The sequence below is a fragment of the Panthera onca genome, chromosome A1, assembly GCF_046562875.1.
Source record: "Panthera onca isolate mPanOnc1 chromosome A1, mPanOnc1 haplotype 2, whole genome shotgun sequence".
Classification (NCBI taxonomy): Eukaryota; Metazoa; Chordata; class Mammalia; order Carnivora; family Felidae; genus Panthera; species Panthera onca.
Genome location: NC_138339.1, coordinates 160487712 through 160506617, shown reverse-complemented (window position 1 = coordinate 160506617; position 18906 = coordinate 160487712). Strand labels below are relative to the sequence as shown.

The window sequence follows — 18906 nt, the reverse complement described above, 5'->3', positions numbered from 1 at the left end:
TCATAATCAAAGCTTCTGTTATTAAAGATTTTAGTTTTTAATCTAAACACAGCTAAGAAAACTATGAATATAACTTCACTTTGAAGCAATCCACTGAGCATCGTCTCAAATTGTATAATATATATTCATATTATCAATTGTTTCTACATTACCTTAAATCATAATTACATATGAAGTCACGAGGTTCCCTGCAACGTAACAGTTAACACAGGGCATATTTATCATACTAAATTTCTATGTAAGTAAAAATTCCAAGCCCAAACTAATGACTTGGCTTAACAATATAATACTTAATGAAACAGAAGCTCAGACACTAGGAGTCTAACGACAGCCCCTGAGATTACAGCCTGTAATAGGCTTCACATTAATCTATATGGTTTTGCTGTCCAGGATCTAATTTCAATAAATGTATTATAACACAGAGTCAAAACAATGAACTGGAAACCAAAGGGTTAAACTAAGTTAGTTTTGTGGGTTTATTTCTCCCAAAGTCTAAATTTTCACATTTCCAATTAGAATAAAGTGGTTTGTAATTAATCCTTATGAGATATTCTAGACAGGGTAAAACAAAAAAGCTGATATTATAGTTATTTTGGTTATTACAGCTCTATAGCTTACACTCAACATTTAAGGGTGAAAACCGCATCCATTTTGTTAATGCTGTGAACTGCAGAAGAAAAATTTTTACAATATGAATCTTTAAGAGAAAGTTAATACAAATGAATTTAATATCTAAGCTAAATGCCCACTGCCATGACTAGCTAATGATGTTTGCATATAAGATCACATCTTCAAATTAATACACTCAAATATTAACACTGTTCTATCAAACCGTAAATAAACTAGCTGATGTAAACTGGGAGAAAACACGATTGCAATGTCATCAGTGTGAAGAACTCAGAATGAGTCTCAAGTCTTTAACGTATATGGTTCCATTTTATGAGAAGTTATAAATCATTAAAAGTCAAAATAGGCTTTAAAACATCTCACATCTGCTAAAAGATGAGAAAATCACAACTTAGAAAAGCAAACTGTCTGCAAGAATTTTGGGACCGGAGAGGCTGGAAAAGATTCTCTAACCCAATCCAAGGCCCCCATTTTGAAATTAACACTGGCAAAAAGAAGTCTGAAGACTTGCCCATGGTGACACAACTAGTTGGTGGCCAAGTCAACAATGCCAGGTTCCAAATTTAAGGAGTTAACTGCCATTTCCACCCTGGCATCCTGTCGTGGCAACAGTTCTGCGGCTGCTGTGATGAAGCTCCCTCCGCTAGTCGTCAACCCACAGCAAAACCTCGCTCACTAACACCAACTGGTCTACAAAGCACAGTTCCATTGCTAATATAAACACAAACTTGAGGACTGCTGCTTGCCCTCAGTGGTGCTTTCTGGAAGCACAGCGCCCTGACTACATCTTCGGGGGAGGAATGTGCGGAGGCACTTACTCGACGTGAGCCCCGTTAGCCACCAGGGCGCTGACGCAGTCCAGGCTCCCAGAGCGGGCCGCCTTGTGAATGGGGGTCTCGCCCTCACAGTCCTGAAACAAGAAAGAGCACACGCAAAATATCAGCTCCAACAAGACTCTGACGTTTGGAATAAAATACGTGCCTCATTCACCTCTGAAACCAAGCAACATGGTGAGTCAAAGCGCAAGCAGGGCACAAAGAAATGTGGCTAGAGATGCAGGAGGGAAAACACAGTCCGCCAGGGAAGGAGCAGGTTCGCCTCGATTCCTCGGTCAGCAGGGACGGCACGTACGTGCAGAAGTTTAGAAATGATCTTATGCTAGATCTTAGCACGAATGTGTCGTATGTAAAACCCCAAACAACCATCCTCTAACAGGTTAAAGAGAAAAGAGTAACCAAGGCCAAGAACACAGGACATATTGTCAAACGTCTGGTCTGGTCCACGTCTACCACAGGGCTGGCCTGAGCTGGGGCATCACCAGTGGCTCCTTTGCATTTTCTGCCTTGAACTTGAATTCAGACCGTGATGGTGGAGGCTAAAGGGTCAGGAATGAGGAGAGAGAGAGAGAACACAGGGCTGCACACAGCCAGCTTCACATCCAAACTCAGGATGCGTGTGATGGGCAACTTTGTCCAAGGACTGGGAGAAAGTCTGTGTCAGAGAGATTCACGCTGGAGACGGCAGAGAGAGACCAGACCCTGGGGAAGGACTCTGAAGAGGAGTTAGTTCATAGTTCACACTGTATGAATGGGAAGAAATCCGAAACACAATTTCATTCATAGGTTCTCGGGTACAGAGGAGGTAGAGAAAGATACAGCAGACAGAGAAGGAAGTCGTTTCTGTTGTAGGACTTCCTGCCGGGGAAATGCTGACCGAGTCCTCACACTTCACCGTCCCTGGAAGCTGAACTTGGCAGCAGACGACCGCACGTAACAAAGGGGGGGCCGCTGTGCACCTGGCGCGGCGCTCGGAGAGCAGCTCATTCACCAGCGAGACACAGCAGGGGGCCACTTCTTCCGGTGCACACAGGCTCGCACATGGGCTCGCAGGGGACACTCCAGGGTGAGGGGTGGTAGCTTATTTTCTAGAAAGATGTGCTCTGAAAGACTCCGGTGTGCAGTGGGGAGAAAAAGTATGCACATTACTTTAAAAAAAAAAAAAAAAAAGCTCAAAGGGGGTGTAGAGTTCTAAACAGAACAAGCCCATTTTTGAAGCAAGAAACACAGAATCCCATGTGGCTACACAGGAAACCATCTAGTGAATGGAGACCCTTAATAAAGGAGAAACCCATCTCTATCCTCCCAGAAAGGTGGGGAGGGGGGATGGGAGGCACATGACAAGGACAAATAAAGATGACACAGAGGTATGTCCAGGAAGAGTGGAATGGAGATGTGGGAGGGGGCGGGGGGGTCGTGCCACCCCTGACTCCCTCCCCCAAGAAAACAGGAAAGGGTTTTTTCAGCTCTCTTTGCAGCAAGGAGAAAAGGCAAAGGTTTGCTCTATTACGTCAAAACAGCAGGACAGCAACAGACAGGACAGAGCAAACCAGCTCCTGCTCTGTGCCCTGTGAGGACAGCACCAACCAGCCAGGCAGGAAGAGCAGACACCACAGAAAAGTGCAGCCAGAGAGGAAGACTGAAGAGCCATTTTAAGGTTACTCAAGGCTCAGGTTCAGGCCAGTCACATTCCAAAAATATCAAATATGGTGTCGTCTGATTCCGGAACTATTGTGGGCAAACTAAGAGAGGAAAGCGGGAGAGGTGCCAGGAGTGCAAAGACAGATGAGTCACCTTGCATTTTAAAGAAAGAAAAGTCTAGTTCTAATCCAGTTACAAGAAACTAAAAGGGCTATCAAATTCCACCAAAGTTCTAGGAAGATACTAAAGGCATGGCCTGTAAATAATACGAAAAGTGATGCCCGTGGGTAGTCCGCGCAAAGTGACCAAGAACAAATCCCCTGAAAACTAGCCTCACTCCCTCTCTGGGTAAATGCACGACTCTGAGCCTTCAGACAGGACATCTGAGTCCAGTAACCCCATGTGCCAAGTTCACAGATAGCAAAGGAAGTCTCTGTGAAACTCGAGAAAAATGAATTTAGAACAGGTAGGAATTAATATGCCACAAGATTAGGTTAGAAGATGGGTCAAAACGGGGGCATCCAATTTTGGCCTAGGTCATGATCTCGAGGTTTGTGGGTTTGAGCCCGACGTCAGGCTCTGTGCAGACAGCTCAGAACCTGGAGCCTGTTCCACAGTCTGTCTGTCTGTCTGTCTCTCTCTCTCTCTGCCCCTCCCCTGCTCATGCTCTAAGATAAACATTAAAAAAGAAAAAAAAAAAAAAAAAAGATGGGTCAAAACTAATAAAACAGTTGTAAGAAGAAATGCTAGGGGAGGTTCAAAACCACTACACACACAAACAGAAAACTTTAGAGAACCCTGGACCTGGTTTTCTGACCGTCTGTGTGGGAGATGAGAAAGTGTCTACCTTAGGGTGAGTCAACACTTGCTGGGGGTGGCTAACGAAAGGGCTGTGTGACCTCAGAGGTCGCTGGGTGCCTGTCCCAGCAGGCCAGCCGCTAATCCAGAGCAAGCCGGCATCTGAGACTCAGCCTGCAGCCTAACACATGCGTAACATGGGAGACCACAACTGAGACCCTTTCAAGAACAAGGGTAGGACGCTGGTAACCCCAGGTGACCACCTTGGAAGGGAGAGGACTTGAGGGGAGCGACAGGGAGTGAGGTCTGGGGACTCCTGTCCTGGGAGCAGGACGCTGGAGGGTGTCCACACAGGACTATCTAGAGCAGTCCTGTCGTCCAGGGTAAGGACTGCGCTGCTGTAACACGTTACCTGAAAACGGACTCTTCTAGATTTAAAAAGATCTGAAAGGCAGCGCCAATTTCTTTAGATTTTCTTCAGATGTCTGTAAATTAGATGCTACGTAACAACTGAATGAAAATTAACCCAATGTTTTAAATTCCACATTAACATTAGTTATTAATCACTACCATTTGTGGATGATCCACATTCTGTCGACAAGGAGACTGAGCCACAGAACAAGGAGCTGCCCCAGGCCAGAGAGTGGGGGAGGTGGCCACCCCCAGGGTTCTGTCAGGAGGTTGGGGAGGAGAGAAACAGCACCGGGACAGGCAGGTTGGGACAGGTGACTCCTGGCGCCATAACCGTGTGGAGCAGACAGCCAGAGCCTCTGGTAAGAGCAGCGGCATGTGCGGTCACCCCCTGTCCCCCGATCCCTGCTCTACAGCACTGATACAAAAGCCTTTCCTCAATCATGGGCTTGGAGGTGTGCAGCTGAGTTACTGGGAAGAGAGGGCTCACAAGCTGTTACACCTGCTTCCCATCAAGGGATGAATCTTCAGACAGAAACGTGGAGAATAAAAATGGTTTTACACACAGTAGGCCCCTGATGATTAGTAGAAAAAACATAAAACCAGGGTAAAGAGAAAACTAGGAAGGCATAAAGGCATCCCCACAGAGCCTGAGGCACAAGCCCCTTAGATGAACTGACCCTCAGGACAGGGTCTCCCCCTGGGGACCACTTTGGTCAGACTAGCCTGAGTCGTCTACACCTGTTCACACCCTGTTCACGCACGAGTCCCCAGTAAGCACAACTCTCTCCTTGAGGTTTTTTCAAGGAAGTGAAAAGAGTAGTGAGAACACACCATGAAGCACACGCACGTGCACACTCATGCTTGCACACTTCAACACACAATCCCTGCACGCCTGCTGTCCGGGTGACCACACGACACCTGCTACTTAACTGCGTCCGATCTCCACCCCCGACTGCTCCCTGAAGCAGTCCTGACTCAACACTGGTCGGCTCGCTCACCATAACTTAACCACGCACAAGATTTAATAGCCACTTCTTCGCCAGCACGGGTGTGTTTCACAAGGATCTGTGCACATGAAGCGAAGGCAGCTGTGAGCAGGGGAGCCAGGAAACCCGGGCTCCAGGCCAGACTCCTTCAGTCACCAGCTGTAACTGGGGGCAAATCACCTGGGGTCACCAAGGCTCTAAGTCCCCGAGCAGGTGAAAGCACTCTGTAAACAGAAAGCCCTGCTCTGTGAAGGGCCTATTATCCACAAGTAACTCAATAAACAGAAATTCCAGTTAGCCCAAAGGTTAAGATATCAAACTCTAATTAAGGCCTCACTTTAAAACTCAACACCATGTAATTACAAGTAGAAAAAGAAAATAAAAACCAAGTTAATCATCGGCACTCCCTTACCGGTTTGTTAATGCTGGCTCCAGCTTGGATCAACCAGATGAGGCACTGAGGGTGTCCCCCGAAAGCAGCGATGTGGGCTGGGGTCTGTGCGTAGCGCGTTGTGGACACGTCCAGAGTGGCCCCAGCTCTCACCAACTGGATCAGGCAGTCCAACTTTGAAAACAGCAGGAGGGGGGATGACACGCGTAAGTGTCGTACACTATTAAACACCACACACGCCATTTCAATTCTGTGATGCAGATAAGTGGCATTTTTTTGTTACCATTTTTTTTTCCGTTTAAGGGAACACAAGTCGTTCCTTTGCAATACAAATTGTAAAAAAGCATTTAAAAGTTATTTTTCCTTGTCCTGGTAAAAAAAAAAGTTCATACGCAGGAAGAAAACTAAAAACTATTGATGTCACACAAACTTAAATAAAGACCTCTCTGCAGTCTGCACATGTCCATACGACGCAGCTTCGGGGACTCCGGTGAGAGGCCCATCCTCCAGACAAGTCAGGAACAAGATGTGCAGAGTGAGAGGTGGCACTCAGTCCCCCACCCCCGCCTGAGGGAGTAAAGGGCCTCACGAGTGACTAGGAGACCACACTCCACAGCCAGGCGCCCATATCATCCTAGCTCGTCACACTCAACAGATGTGCAGCACATGCCTACCGCGAGCCGGGCCTGCGGTCCCAGATGGCCTGTGGTCCGCAGACTCACACTGACAACCCCCACCCCCACCCCCGTATGTCCTCAGACCACGGGGCCGGCCCCCTTTACCCTCTTGAGGCACAGGGCAGAGCTCACAAAAGAGCTCTCCCTGCCAACGGCTGTATTCCGGGAGACAGCCCTCAGAGAAGGACAAACGGCCACACCCCAACCTCACCCCACAGCTCTTATCGTCTTTCCGCGACTTAAGCTCAGGTCACCATGATCACCTGTGCAGGAGATGAGCCCTCATACTTGGGAGCACCCAGATTTAAAACACGCTCTCTCGGTCTTCTAGGAACTGGAAATCTGGGAGTGACGGCTCATAAAGAGACACACCGTTGGTATACTTTCACACACCAGCTTTATTGATGGACCCAGTGAAAAGTGACAGTGCCAACAGAGACAAACAGGTGTCAAACCCCAAAAACGGCGGAAACAAGGATGAAAATCAGCTGGTGTGCCAAAACCGGTTAATCTCATAACATCAAGAGCTCCTTAGACTTAACTCTGTCACCTATGCGTTCACTTTGGCAAACTGGGTTTGGAATGCTGGAAAGATACTGTTCCATGCGACAACTTATAAAAGCAAAGTGTAATTAGGGATTTTAAATAATGCCTAGTTCTCGAGGAAAAAATAAGCCTCACAAAAGGTCAGGCAGCGCGCATAATTGGCATATTGATAGGAACACCAGCTTGAAAGTTGGGAATAGTTCATAACGTGCAGGCCTAAGGACAGCAGAGGCTTAAATGTACAGAAAAGCAGGGAAGCTGCAGGCGATGGGGCAGGAGGGACTGGACTGAGAACCCGGAGCCCTGACTCCTGGCCTCATTTCTGCCCCAACAGCTTTCTCACACTGAAGTAACTAACTGCCTCCAGCTATATTTGGTATCCAAGGTTAACCGACAGGAGGTGGAGACTTTCAAAAAGTGAATTCAGTGGGTTTTACTTCTTACTGCTCATAAAATATACATAACACACAACTTACAATTTTTAAAGCATGTTCCAGCCCTTATAGCTACTTGTATTCCCTAGAGATACCTAGGGGCACCCGTGGGTTGGTAAATAAATACTCTGAATGAATGTCTGTAAGGCTGTTTTAAACACCGTCCGGAATGTACCGATTGTCATGCAATACTGTGTCACTCTCAACTGGAGAATAAATCAACAGGGGAGCCTTTTCGAAAAACGCTGTCCTTGCCTGTTACGGGGTGGTCTTCCCCCAAAACACTGAGGGACAAAAGACGTGGAGATCCAACGCTCCGAGTTACCCACCATGTAAACATAAAGCAGAGCAAGACGCACTACAGGGGGCAGAGCCTCAGATGGGGACACACAGGGCTGGGGGGGTTGGGGGAGAAGGGCCAGAGGGGCTCCTGTACTCGCGCCTGCTAGCAGGTATGGACGGGGGCTGGCGCGGGGACCCCCAGCGGGCACGCCCTTCCAGACCCGGGCTGGGGTCCTAACCTTACCCTCTCGTTTCCTCCACCAAAACCACTCTGACTCTCCCATTTCGTGAATCACAAGCGCTGTCCCAGAAGATACACCTGTACTGTGAATGTAGCCGCAAGGAAAGCAGCCTCACCGGCTAGTGACAAAAACACGTCCCTGAAAGGAAATAACTCACTTCACGTCACTGCACGCTTCTCCACAAAACCCTTTCTCCATTTCGGCCCCGGCTCCTCGCTTCACGGGGAAAGCCATTTTTCTTACACGTCCGGAATTCTGGTACATCAATCTCTACCATTAAAGCGCTGAAATGCAGCGTGGATCTCAGTCGCTGACTCGCCCTGAGCCGGTGATTACGAAGCGACGGAGAAGGGGACGCAGAGGACCCCCCCGCCCGGAGGACTCCCAGCAGCCCGGTGCAGCCCCACACCAGCCCCGGGTCCAGACAGCTCGCCGCAGCCACCAACTGCCTCCGCCAGGCGCGGCGCCCCCGTGAAGCCGGCGCCGTTTGAAACTTGCGCCGCCGCACATGCGCCCGGGGCCCCTCGGGGCGCCGTAGCCGCGGGGCCTGCTTCCGCCTCGCGCTCCCGGCACGCCCTGCGCCCCCCTTGGGGCCCCGACGGTCTGCGCCGCCGCACATGCGCCCGGGACCCCTCGGGGCGCGGGCGCCGCCGAGACCCCGCTTCCGCCCCGCGCTCCCGGCACGCCCCGCGCCTCAGCCCCCACCTTCCCCGACCCACCACGGGAAAGCTGCGGAAAATGGCGCCTTAAAGCGCCCGCGCCCACCTTGCCGAAGTGCGCGGCCCAGTGCACGGGCGTCCAGCCGTAGAAGGAGTCTTCGGCGGCCAGGTGGGCGCGCGGCGTCTGCTGCAACAGAGAGCAGAGCGCGGCCAGGTCCCCGTCGCGGCAGGCGCGGTGCAGCGGGAAGCGGAGCGACAACAGCTCCTCGCTGGAGAAGCCCGCCTCCACGCCTGCGCCCGCTCCTGCCGTCGACATGGTCCGTCACCGGAGAGCGCGGGCTAGCTGGCCGAGAGGACCGAGAGGACGCGCGGGTGAGGACCGAGAGGCCGTCGCCTGAGCACAAAGGAGCGAGAGTGCCGCCGCCGCCGCGTCCCGCCGGCTGCCGAGCCGAGCCCAGCCGAGCGCGTACAGGGGGCGGGGCGGGGGCGGGGCCTACCGCGGGCAGGTCTGAGGCCCGTGCCCGCGGACGCCGGGTCTGAAGGTGGGGCCTGCAGTGCCAGGGGGCGGGGCCTGGTGGGGCCGGGGCTGACTCGTGGAGCAAGAGCGGGCCAGGGAGCAGTGGGCGTGGCCTAAGCGGAGGCGGCGCCTGGAGAGCAGGCGAAGTGGCCTGGAGCAGGGGGCCGTGCCCAGCTGGTCCGGGGTTGTGGGCCTGGACCAGGAGGCGGGCCGGGAGTGGGGCGGAGCCTGGGGAGTCTGTGATGAGGCCGGGGACAGAGGGCGGGGCCTAGTGGGGTCCCGGATGCGGCAGACGCCTGGAGCGGGAGGTTGGTCGGGAGAGGGCGGGGCCTGGGAGCGGGCGACGAGCCCGGGGGCAGGGGGCGGGGCCTAGCGCGGTCGGAAAGGGGCTGATGCTCCGAGCCCGAGGCTGGCCGGAACCTGGAGCAGTGGGCTGGGAATGGGGAACCTGGAGCCGGGAACGGAGGGAGGGGACTCGGGCACCCGGAACGGGGACTTGGGATCCGGGAACGGGGAGTGCGGGGGCGGAGAGCCCGGGGGCCCGGACTGGGAGGCGGGGAGCGGGGAGCTGCGCCGAGGCGGATCCCCGGCCGCGCGGGTGGGGTCGGCTCTCAGCCGCTTGCCCCACCCAGACCCCAGGCCCCGCAGTCCAGACCAGCCTCCGCCCGGCTCCGTCCTCTCCAGGCGCCTGCCTGTCGGGCGAGCTTCGAGAGCAGCCAGCAAAACCCTGGAAAATCCTGTCAGTGACAATCACAATGAGAATCACAGTTTTCTTAACAGATTTTTTCCTCTGATTATGAGTAATACGTGAATATCAATAATTTCACTATCGAGGAATAACTACTATCAACGTTTATGGGTAGTTCCTTACAGTACCTTTACCACATAGTTTCGTTATATATATTATTTTTCCTTGTATATATTGCCTTTTTTCCTTTTTTTTTTTTTTTTTTTTTACAGAATTCTGAATCACAGTAATTCAACTTTAAGTAGGTAACCACATGTCTGGGAAAATAATGGTGCATGAGATAGCACCTGGCAGCATTAGTTAATAAGAAATTAGGCACCTCATGCCTAACAAAGGAAATTGTTAATTTATGGTATAAACGTACAACACATTCCTCTATTCGTTAGACAAACATGTTGATTACAATGCGAATGGAGCACTTTGGGAGGTGCCCCAGATGCAGTGAGGGAAACCAGCAGTATTTCAATTCAGGGGGTGATTAGTAATGCATGGGAAATATGAATGAGGCAGGTTCTGTTTCCTTTCCAGGAATTTATAATCTAGTAGATGAGGCAGGGAAGAATATTTCAGTAGGCGAAGCAGTACCTTTTTTGTTTGGACCAGAAAGGTAGAAATATGCTGTAAACTCATTGCAAGCTTGAATTCTGGAGCAGACAGAATTCAACCATTTTTCTTTTCATACACCAGGTTGATTTTAATCTCATTATGTCTGTAAGATGTGCACCATAATGACTTCCATCCTTCCTGGGAAAGCAGCACCCCATTTTGTAAGATGCCTTGTCATCTGTAATAACTAGAGGGAGGGATTACTTATGCCTCTTTATAGTGCCTGCTGCAGTGGACAGAACTGAGACACAGATAAGCTGAGAACTTGCACAAGGACAAACGGTGTGCCTGGGGCAGAGCTGAGAATAATTGCCAGACCTAGTTTCCAATCCAGTTAGATTTTTTTAACTTTGGAATATATTTTGCATAAAGAGCCTTAAGGCCTAGGAAAATAAAGTAGGTTATAGTGGCACCATACTTAGAATGCCATCTTTCCTCAGTTAAGGTTACTTTCTGGTTTTCAGAGTTGCTAGGAGTATGTAGATATTTATTTATTTATTTTTATGTACATATTTAAGCTGAAATAGATCGTCAACCTAGATATGATGATGGGTCCCTAAGATAGCCTGCATGATAATTGTGGATGGAACAGTTATAAAGGTGTCCAATGAGTACTCCAAATTCCAGTGTTCTGGTTGGTTGGTCCCAAGTTTTGCCCAACTCATTATTACCAATTATGGATTTTCTTTGGGATTCTTGTTTTTAAAAAGCTCTGGGGGAAAGGGAGGAAACCAGATTCATCACTCATGTGCTTTGATTTATTTGACAAAGCAACCATAAATAAGTGACAGAACATTCTCTTCTTGACCAAACTACTCTGTCTCCCCCCAAATTTTGACTAGGCTTAAATGTTTGGATTTGTGTATTTGTCTCTGCGTTGTCCAGTTTTAGCAAGACTCCTGCTAAGTTGGTTGAGCTAGAATTCCCATCCCCCATATCAGATCGTCTTTGATATCTAATCAGTTTCTTCACCCCCCAGCCACCCCCAAGTGGTGTTGGCTCAACCCAGCCTGCCTTCAGCAAGAATCCTGCTGGGTCAGTTTAGCCAGAACCTGATGGTTAGCTGACCCTGCTGTTTTGTCGTAGTAATTTTCCACCCTCCATCGCCCACCCAGGGTAAAGAAGTTGCCCATGCTGTTCTCAGAGCCAAGTCCGATCTCTCACCCCAGAGTCGGATCTCTCTCCCCACTGCAAGCAAAAGTGGGGTCCTGGTTCCCACTTGCCGTAGCCTCCTCTGAGTACAGTCCACCTTACTATGCTTTAACACGTCTCACTAAACGATGTTTTTGACTAATAATCTTTTTCTTTAACATAAGCAAACTTGTGTATTTGAAGAGGTGATTCGGCAACATGAAAGAAAAGAGGAAGACCCAAAATCCCAAAGTATCAAAATAAGATAACACAACCCCCCCCCCCCCCCCCCCCGCACTTAGGATTGCATTGTGTGAGAATTGCTTAAATGGGTTCAGGTGAAGGCTCGACCCCTCAGGTGAAGGGCTCGGGTGAAGGCACGTCCCAGTCAGAGGTGCGCAGAACTGCCCACACGCTGTGGAGACATCAGTGGGGCTGTTTTCACACTTGGAACAGGACACGGTCAACGCCGTGTCATGGGAGGGGAGACTGCAGAAGAAAGCAGGACCCAGGCTATGCACCACGCTAAGACACTGTCCTTCATTACTGCAAGTGAGAGGCTTTGCTGTGATGCCAGGTGATGGGTGAGGGCTCAGAGGAAGACCCACATCCGATTTGCAGCTGGCTGTGTGTGGGTAGCCCACTGGGACGGTGCCCTCAGCCTGGGCTGCAAAGTGGGAGCACAGCCTTACTGTTCTCTCTCGTCCATGACCCCCCATCTACCTCCCTCCATGTGGCCAGATCCATCTTTTAAGAAGGCAAATACACTTAAAATTGGACACCGAGCAGTGTCTCGGTCTGTTCCAGCCTGCATAACAAAGTACCACAGACTGGGGGGTTTAAACAACCAACTGGAAGACTGCGAGTCTGAGATCAGGATGCTAGCAGGGACCCTCTTCCTGGATCACAGATGACATCTTCTTTCTGTGAACCCACTCAGTGCAGAGGGAACCACCTCTCTGGTGTCTCTTCTCTGCGGGGCACTGACCCCATCATAGACGTTATCCCACCCTAATCACCTCCCAAAGGCCCCACCTCCAGATAGCATCACGTTGGCGTGAATTTCAGGGACACAGGCATTCAGTCCGTAGCAAACGACTTCCCAGACTCCTGTCATTCAGATACCACTCCCACGTGGATTTTTACCACTTCTGCGTGGACTTTTGTATCCACAGAGGATCTGTGCTATTAATAATTTTCTTGAAATAACTTCATTTTTTGGAATTACTGACTTTACGTTCTCTTTATTAAGAAAACACCAATGAGTTTATGGTGCCAACTACATTTTCCTCATTTAAACAAATCCACAATAAAATAACACATGTTCACGTGCTTCCCAAATCAGTTCCCACAGTTGGTGGTGCTATACCACACTTTGGAAATTGCTCCTTGGGAGCAAAATCCCAGATCTGTTCCTTGGCCTGTTGACATGCCTACAGCCAGGGACTGCCTGCCTCTCTGGACTTGTCTGTCCTCCTCACAGGCTGTCCAGGGAGCCCTTGAAACCAAGGGTGCTTCTGCTGAAGGCTTCCACCCCATCCCCAGCGTTTCTTTCCCCTGTTGTGACCAAATCATGCCTCCCTGAGTGCTTTAGAATGTGACCTGATTTGGAAATGGAGTCATTGTAGATGTAACTAGTTAAGATGAAGTCATAATGGGGCAGGCCATCCCCAAACCCAATGTGACTGGTGTCCTTATAAAAAGGGGCATCTGGACACAGATGCACACATGGGAAGAACACCATGAGGCAGAGATGGAGGGGTGCAGCAAAAGTCAAAGAACCCCAAGGATGGCCAGCAACACCAGAGGCAGGGGGACACCTGGGGCAGGTCCCCCATCACGACCTCCTTGGGAGGTCCAGCCCTGCCCACACCTGGCCTCCAGAGCGAGAGGGCTTAGATTCAGGTTGCCCAAGCCTGGTTTGCTGGGCTTGATTGTGGCAGCCTCAGGACACTTGCCCAGGACACAGGCTCTGCTGGGGAGGCTCCCCCACTGCCCCCTGCCCACAATCCAATCCAAGTGCCTCTCCTTCCAGAAGCCTCCACCAGGCAACAGCTGGAGCCTCCTTCCCCTCTACTCCAGGGTTCCCAGGTGTCTGGCATTTTAGTTTCCTCCCACCCTTGGATGAAAACATTTAAAAACCCAGCAAGTAAATGTTACTCATTTTTAGTCATAAAAACTTGATTGTTAACAGGCCTTTTCTGAGATGGCCTCTCCACTTCCAACAGGCCTCTTGACGAGTAGAAACATGCTCCAAGCTTGCTTCTGGTGGCTCCAGGTGGGAAGGCAGAGAGAGAGGTGGCCTCTCTCTGCTCTGAAAGGGAGCCCCCAGGCAGGGCCAAGAGCTTGCTCTGCAAACCAATGTCCTGTTGAATAAAGTACTGGACGGATGCCTTTCTCTCTCGCTCCCTCCACCTCTGTCTCTATGTCTGTCTGTCTCTCCATATTTCCATCATTGTCTCTCTGTCTCTGTCTCTTATTCTCCATCATCACTGTATCTTTCCTGTGAGGACAGAGCCCCACCCATGCTGAGCCTACAATACGAATTTGTTGAGTGACAGGAGGCTAAAGGCTGAAACTCAGATCAGTTGGCAGCTCCTTGTCAGGAAGGGGAGACCTGCTGTGGACCAAGGATGTCAGTTATTGAGCATCAAGATTCTGGAATCTTACTGATTGTCCTGCATCTTACTCCTATCTTGTGAAAAAAGTGATTAGTTGCTGTAATGGGAAAAATTCATTTTTTTTTCCTTCTGATGTAGAAAAAAACCCAGTTCTTCCTCACTGTGTTTCTTCCCCATGTGTCTCCTTTGCCTTCACAGAGAACACTTCGCTTCTGATGCTTGTGGTCACCAAATGCGTGGAGGTTTTTCCCCCACACAATTCTCTCTAACACCAGCTCAAGTCTGACACCATCGACCCGGAGATGGGACCAGACCCTGCAGGTTAAGGGCTCAGCCCCACAAGACTGCCCCGACCTCCACTTCAGCTGCCACTGTCCCCTGTGCTTCTGACTGACTCACTACAGAGGGGAGGCTCCCACAAGCCCCTCCTAAGGTTAGTTTGCTAAAGCAGCTCACATAACTCAAGGGAACACTTAGAAGTTTATTAAAGGACACGAAAAAAACCCCCACAAATCAACATCCAGGTGAAGGGATGACAGGAAAAGGTCAGGAAGGGGCTCAAATCCACAAACCATGAGATCATGACCTGAGCCAAAACCAAGAGTCGGATGCTTAACCAACTGAGCCACCCAGGTGCCCCAATGACTTCAACTGAACAAAAAGGACCAGAAATGAAGTAAAAGATAAGCTATAGGTCCACGGAAATAGACTGCAAGTCATTTAACAAAGGACTTATATTCAGCATATACAAAGAACTTCTACAAATCAAGAAGAAAGACATGAACAACAAAAATGGGCAAAGATATGAATAGGCAATTCACTGGAAGGAAACACAAATATCCAATAACCAAGACATTCAGTAACCAGTGATTTCTCCTGTCCTACTGAATGGATTAATCCTGTCCACAGGCAAAAATTTGCATGGATGCTCTACCTTAGGACAACAGCACTCTTTCCCATATGTATCTTTCCAGCAACTGTGCGTATTTCTATTTCCCTTCATCCCTAATGTCAAAGAATTTATGTATAGTTGGCACTTGAGCAATGCAGGGATCTTGGGCACTGACCACCACCACACACAAAATCCACATATGACACTGACTGCCCCCCTCTGCAACTTTACTACTAATAGCCTACTGCTGATCAGAAGCTTAACCAGTAACATAAACAGTCAATTAACACAGATTTTGTGTCCTATGTACTATAAACTTTATTCTTACGATAAAGTAAGCCAGAGAAAAGAAAACCTTCTTAAGAAAATCACAAGGAAGAGGAAATACATTTACAGTGCTGTGCTGCAAAAGACCTGTATGTAAGTGCACCAGTGCAGTTCAAGCCTGTGGTGTTCAAGGGTCAGCTGTAGTTTTTGCCTTGCACTCCAGCAGGGCATCAGTCCCCAGCAGTCCTGTGGAATAGCTCCTGGCAAACTCATCACAGCCTCCGGGTTTGCCAACCCACAGTCTCTGCTAATCTTGTCTTTCAGGGTGTGGAGTGGCTGGGCAGCTGGCTTCTCTTGGGAACATGATGTCCTGGCTTCTGTGACTCTGCAGCTTTCCTGTGCAACCTCCAAATGCTCAACGGCCCCAGCCCTCGGTCCTAGACCCTTTACTCTCTTTACTTTCTTCCTGGGTAATCACATCGAATCCCATACCTTCAAGTACTGTTTATATACTGATGATTCCTAAATTCATGTCTCCGGCCTGGACCTTTCCTGCAGCCCAGACTCCTAAACCCAGCAGCTTAGTCCTTATCTCCATTAGGATCTCTCCTAGACAACTCCACTGATGCCCCAAATGGAATTCCTGAGTCACCCCTACACCTGTTACTCCCACTCACCGCCCCACCCCCACTCTCTGTCTCTGTGAAAGACCCAGACATGTCTACCCAGGGGCCAACGCTATGCTCACTGTAGATCTCGGTGGCTCTACCTCAAATATGTCTTCAGTGCACATGCTTCTTTCCATCCCTACCACCCCAAGCCATGCTTTCCTGCTTAAACCAGTGTGACTGCCTCTTGGCGTTTCTTGTTCAGGATATAAATCCAACAATAGCTCTGGCTTAAAACCTGCCAATAGCTTTCCACTAACAGTAAAAGAAATCCACATGGCACAGACTTGAATGTGGTTAGTAAGATTGTGGAACTGAATTTAACACTTTATTTATATTTTAAAAATGTTTTAATGTTTATTTTGAGAGAGAGAGAGAGAGAGAGAGAGAGTGCTTGCACAAGTGGGGGAGGGGCAGAGAGAGAGAGAGAGAGAGAGAGAGAGAGAGGGAATCCCAAGCAGACTCCATGCTGTCAGTGCACAGCCCAACGTGGGGCTCAATCTCATGAACCATGAAATGATAACCTGAGCTGAAATCAAGAGTCAGACACTTAACCAACTGAGCCACCCAATCCCCTCAATTCGACATTTTATTTAATTTTAACTTATTTAGATTTGGATTTAAAAGCAATTATTGGCAAAAATTTAAGAGTCTAAACAACTTAAAATCAACTTGGATATGAGTACCTGCTCTTTCTACTGTAACCATCGTGAAATGTAAACGCAGATCAAATATTCCCAGGGAAAATGTAGCGCTCCCATTGAGATATGCCGTACCTGTAAAATGGACCCCGGATTGGTAAGAGTAAAAGAATACAAAATTCTTCATGAATAATTTTTAATATGGAGTGCATATTCAATTTGTAACATTTTGGATATGTTGGGTTAAATAAATTATATCGGTCAAATGATTTTCACCTGTTTATTTTTACTTTTTTTTTTTTAGCATGGCTCATGGAAAAATCTTCCTTATATACGTAATTCTCACATTTTGTTTCTATTGGTCAGCTTGGCATGTATTATCTATCCATAAATCAATGTAAGTAGTTAGGTTTTTTGTTTGTTTGTTTGTTTTCTCTTCTGGGAGAATACCAGCAGTTTCTTTGTCTGAGTGCTGGGCTTGACCTAAGGCCCATTTTGAAGAAAGGAATGAGTATCTTTGAAGAGTAGGATCACCGGCAGATGGTAAATGCTCCTGAGGACTCGGGAGGAATGAGAGCCTGAGCCCAGGCCAACCAACTGCTCTGCCCCACGGTGGGCACCTTCTCCCCTCCCCCAGGCGGCACGGGCAGCATCCTGGACTGTTCACACGGTGTTTCTCTTTCTCTTCCTCCCTCTCTTTTTGCTAAGTATGTGTGGTTGAAATTATATAAGCTAAATGCAAGTAAGTTAAATATGCATGGGATATGAGGCAACTTTCAGTTTAAAATAACTATAATGTAATCTTGCAACTGTTTATACTTCTAAACAGAAGTATAAATAGACATACCTATTTTCACCCTATAAATCGATGTGAGAAATGGTTTTTCACCTGTGAGTTTCTGGGGGGTGAGATGTTAGGGACATATATGTTTTTTAATATGTCTATAGTACTTGACTTTTTAATGTTTATTTTTGAGAGCGAGAGAGACGGAGAACGAGTGGGGGAGGGGCAGAGAGAGGGGGAGACACAGAATCCAAAGCAGGCTCCAGGCTCTGAGCTGTCAGTACAGAGCCTGACGTGGGGCTTGAACTCACAAGCCACGAGATCATGACCTGAGCCGAAATCGGATGCTCAACCGACTGAACCACCCAGGCGCCCCAAGTACCTGACTTTTTAAATGAGCATTTTCCGGTGGGGTGATTAATGGTTCTTATAACAAAGTCTAGACATTACAGAAATACATAAAGTAGATAGTGAGATGAAGGTCCCTCATAATTCCACCCCAGTGATGGTCACACGTGTTGTATATGTTTACACACACAAATATAAGTATTGTTACACATTAATCTACCCATGGTGTTTCTGGTAAAATAGACTCCTCTTACCCACAGTGTCTGCACCTAAAATTGGTAAATTTTAGGCAGCTTTCCATGCTGGCGGTAGGCATCCCTACCGCCCTTTCTAAAAGCCACGTGGTTTGCCAGTGTGTGTCTGAGCATGATTTATCTTCCTATCCTTTATAGATGAATGCATCTTTTTTTTTTTCTTTTTTCCAATTATGAGAGATGTTGCAGTGAATACATTTATATACAGTTCTTGGCATACTTGCCCAGTTTTCTGAGATGGAATCCTGGTCGATTTTCTGCACAGTTTAATGGCTTTACATACATTTCCAAGTTACCATTCAGAAAATGTGGGCAAATTTACACTCCCGCCAACGATGTTTGAGCCTGCCTGTTTCCTCACACCTTGGCCAATACTAGGTATTAATCGTATTTTTAACTTTAGGAAATCTGATATGCAGAAACGATTCATCCAGCAAGTATGTACATCATTAACTTACAATTCTAAAAATATGAATGAGACTGCTACGGAGGGTCTATGTGTTTTAGGTTCCTGTGTGTTACGTATTCCTGCCGAGTTGCCAATTGGTTCGCTTGGGTTATTTGTAAATGTTCTGTTAATTTATTATTTAAAAACATTTTTTTAACATTTATTTATTTTTGAGAGAGGGAGGGGGAGAGAGAGAGAGAGCGCTAAGAAGGGGCAGAGAGAGAGGGAGACACAGAATCTGAAGCAGGTTCCAGGCACCAAGATGTCAGCACAGAGCCCGATGTGGGGCTTGAACCCACAAACCGTGAGATTATGACCTGAGCTGAAGTCCAGCGCTCAACGAACAGAGCCACCCAGGCACCTCTGTTCTGCTAATTTATAAGAGCCTTTTATATTTAAGAATACTGATTCTGTCATGTTACAGGGTTGTCTTCGCTATTTTAATGTC

General features: G+C 48.4%; 1 protein-coding gene and 1 long non-coding RNA gene across 2 annotated transcripts in view; one reads left to right on the top strand and one right to left on the bottom strand.

Moving 5' to 3' along the window:
• The window catches only part of ANKRD10 (ankyrin repeat domain 10), a 32938-nt gene extending 23952 nt beyond the window's left edge, over nt 1–8986 (bottom strand). The window contains exons 1-3 of the mRNA XM_060636688.3: nt 8640–8986; nt 5715–5867; nt 1446–1537 (exon numbers count right to left, since the gene is read on the bottom strand). Of these exons, the coding sequence (XP_060492671.2) occupies nt 1446–1537; nt 5715–5867; nt 8640–8849 (455 nt within the window). The 5' untranslated portion in view covers nt 8850–8986. The remainder of the gene's footprint in view (nt 1–1445; nt 1538–5714; nt 5868–8639) is intronic.
• A 172-nt stretch (nt 8987–9158) lies between these two features.
• Nucleotides 9159–16893, top strand: LOC132681830 (uncharacterized). The gene is made up of 2 exons (XR_009611276.3): nt 9159–9358; nt 14355–16893. It is a non-coding gene; the product is annotated as an uncharacterized LOC132681830 (long non-coding RNA).
• The last annotated feature ends 2013 nt before the right edge of the window (nt 16894–18906 follow it).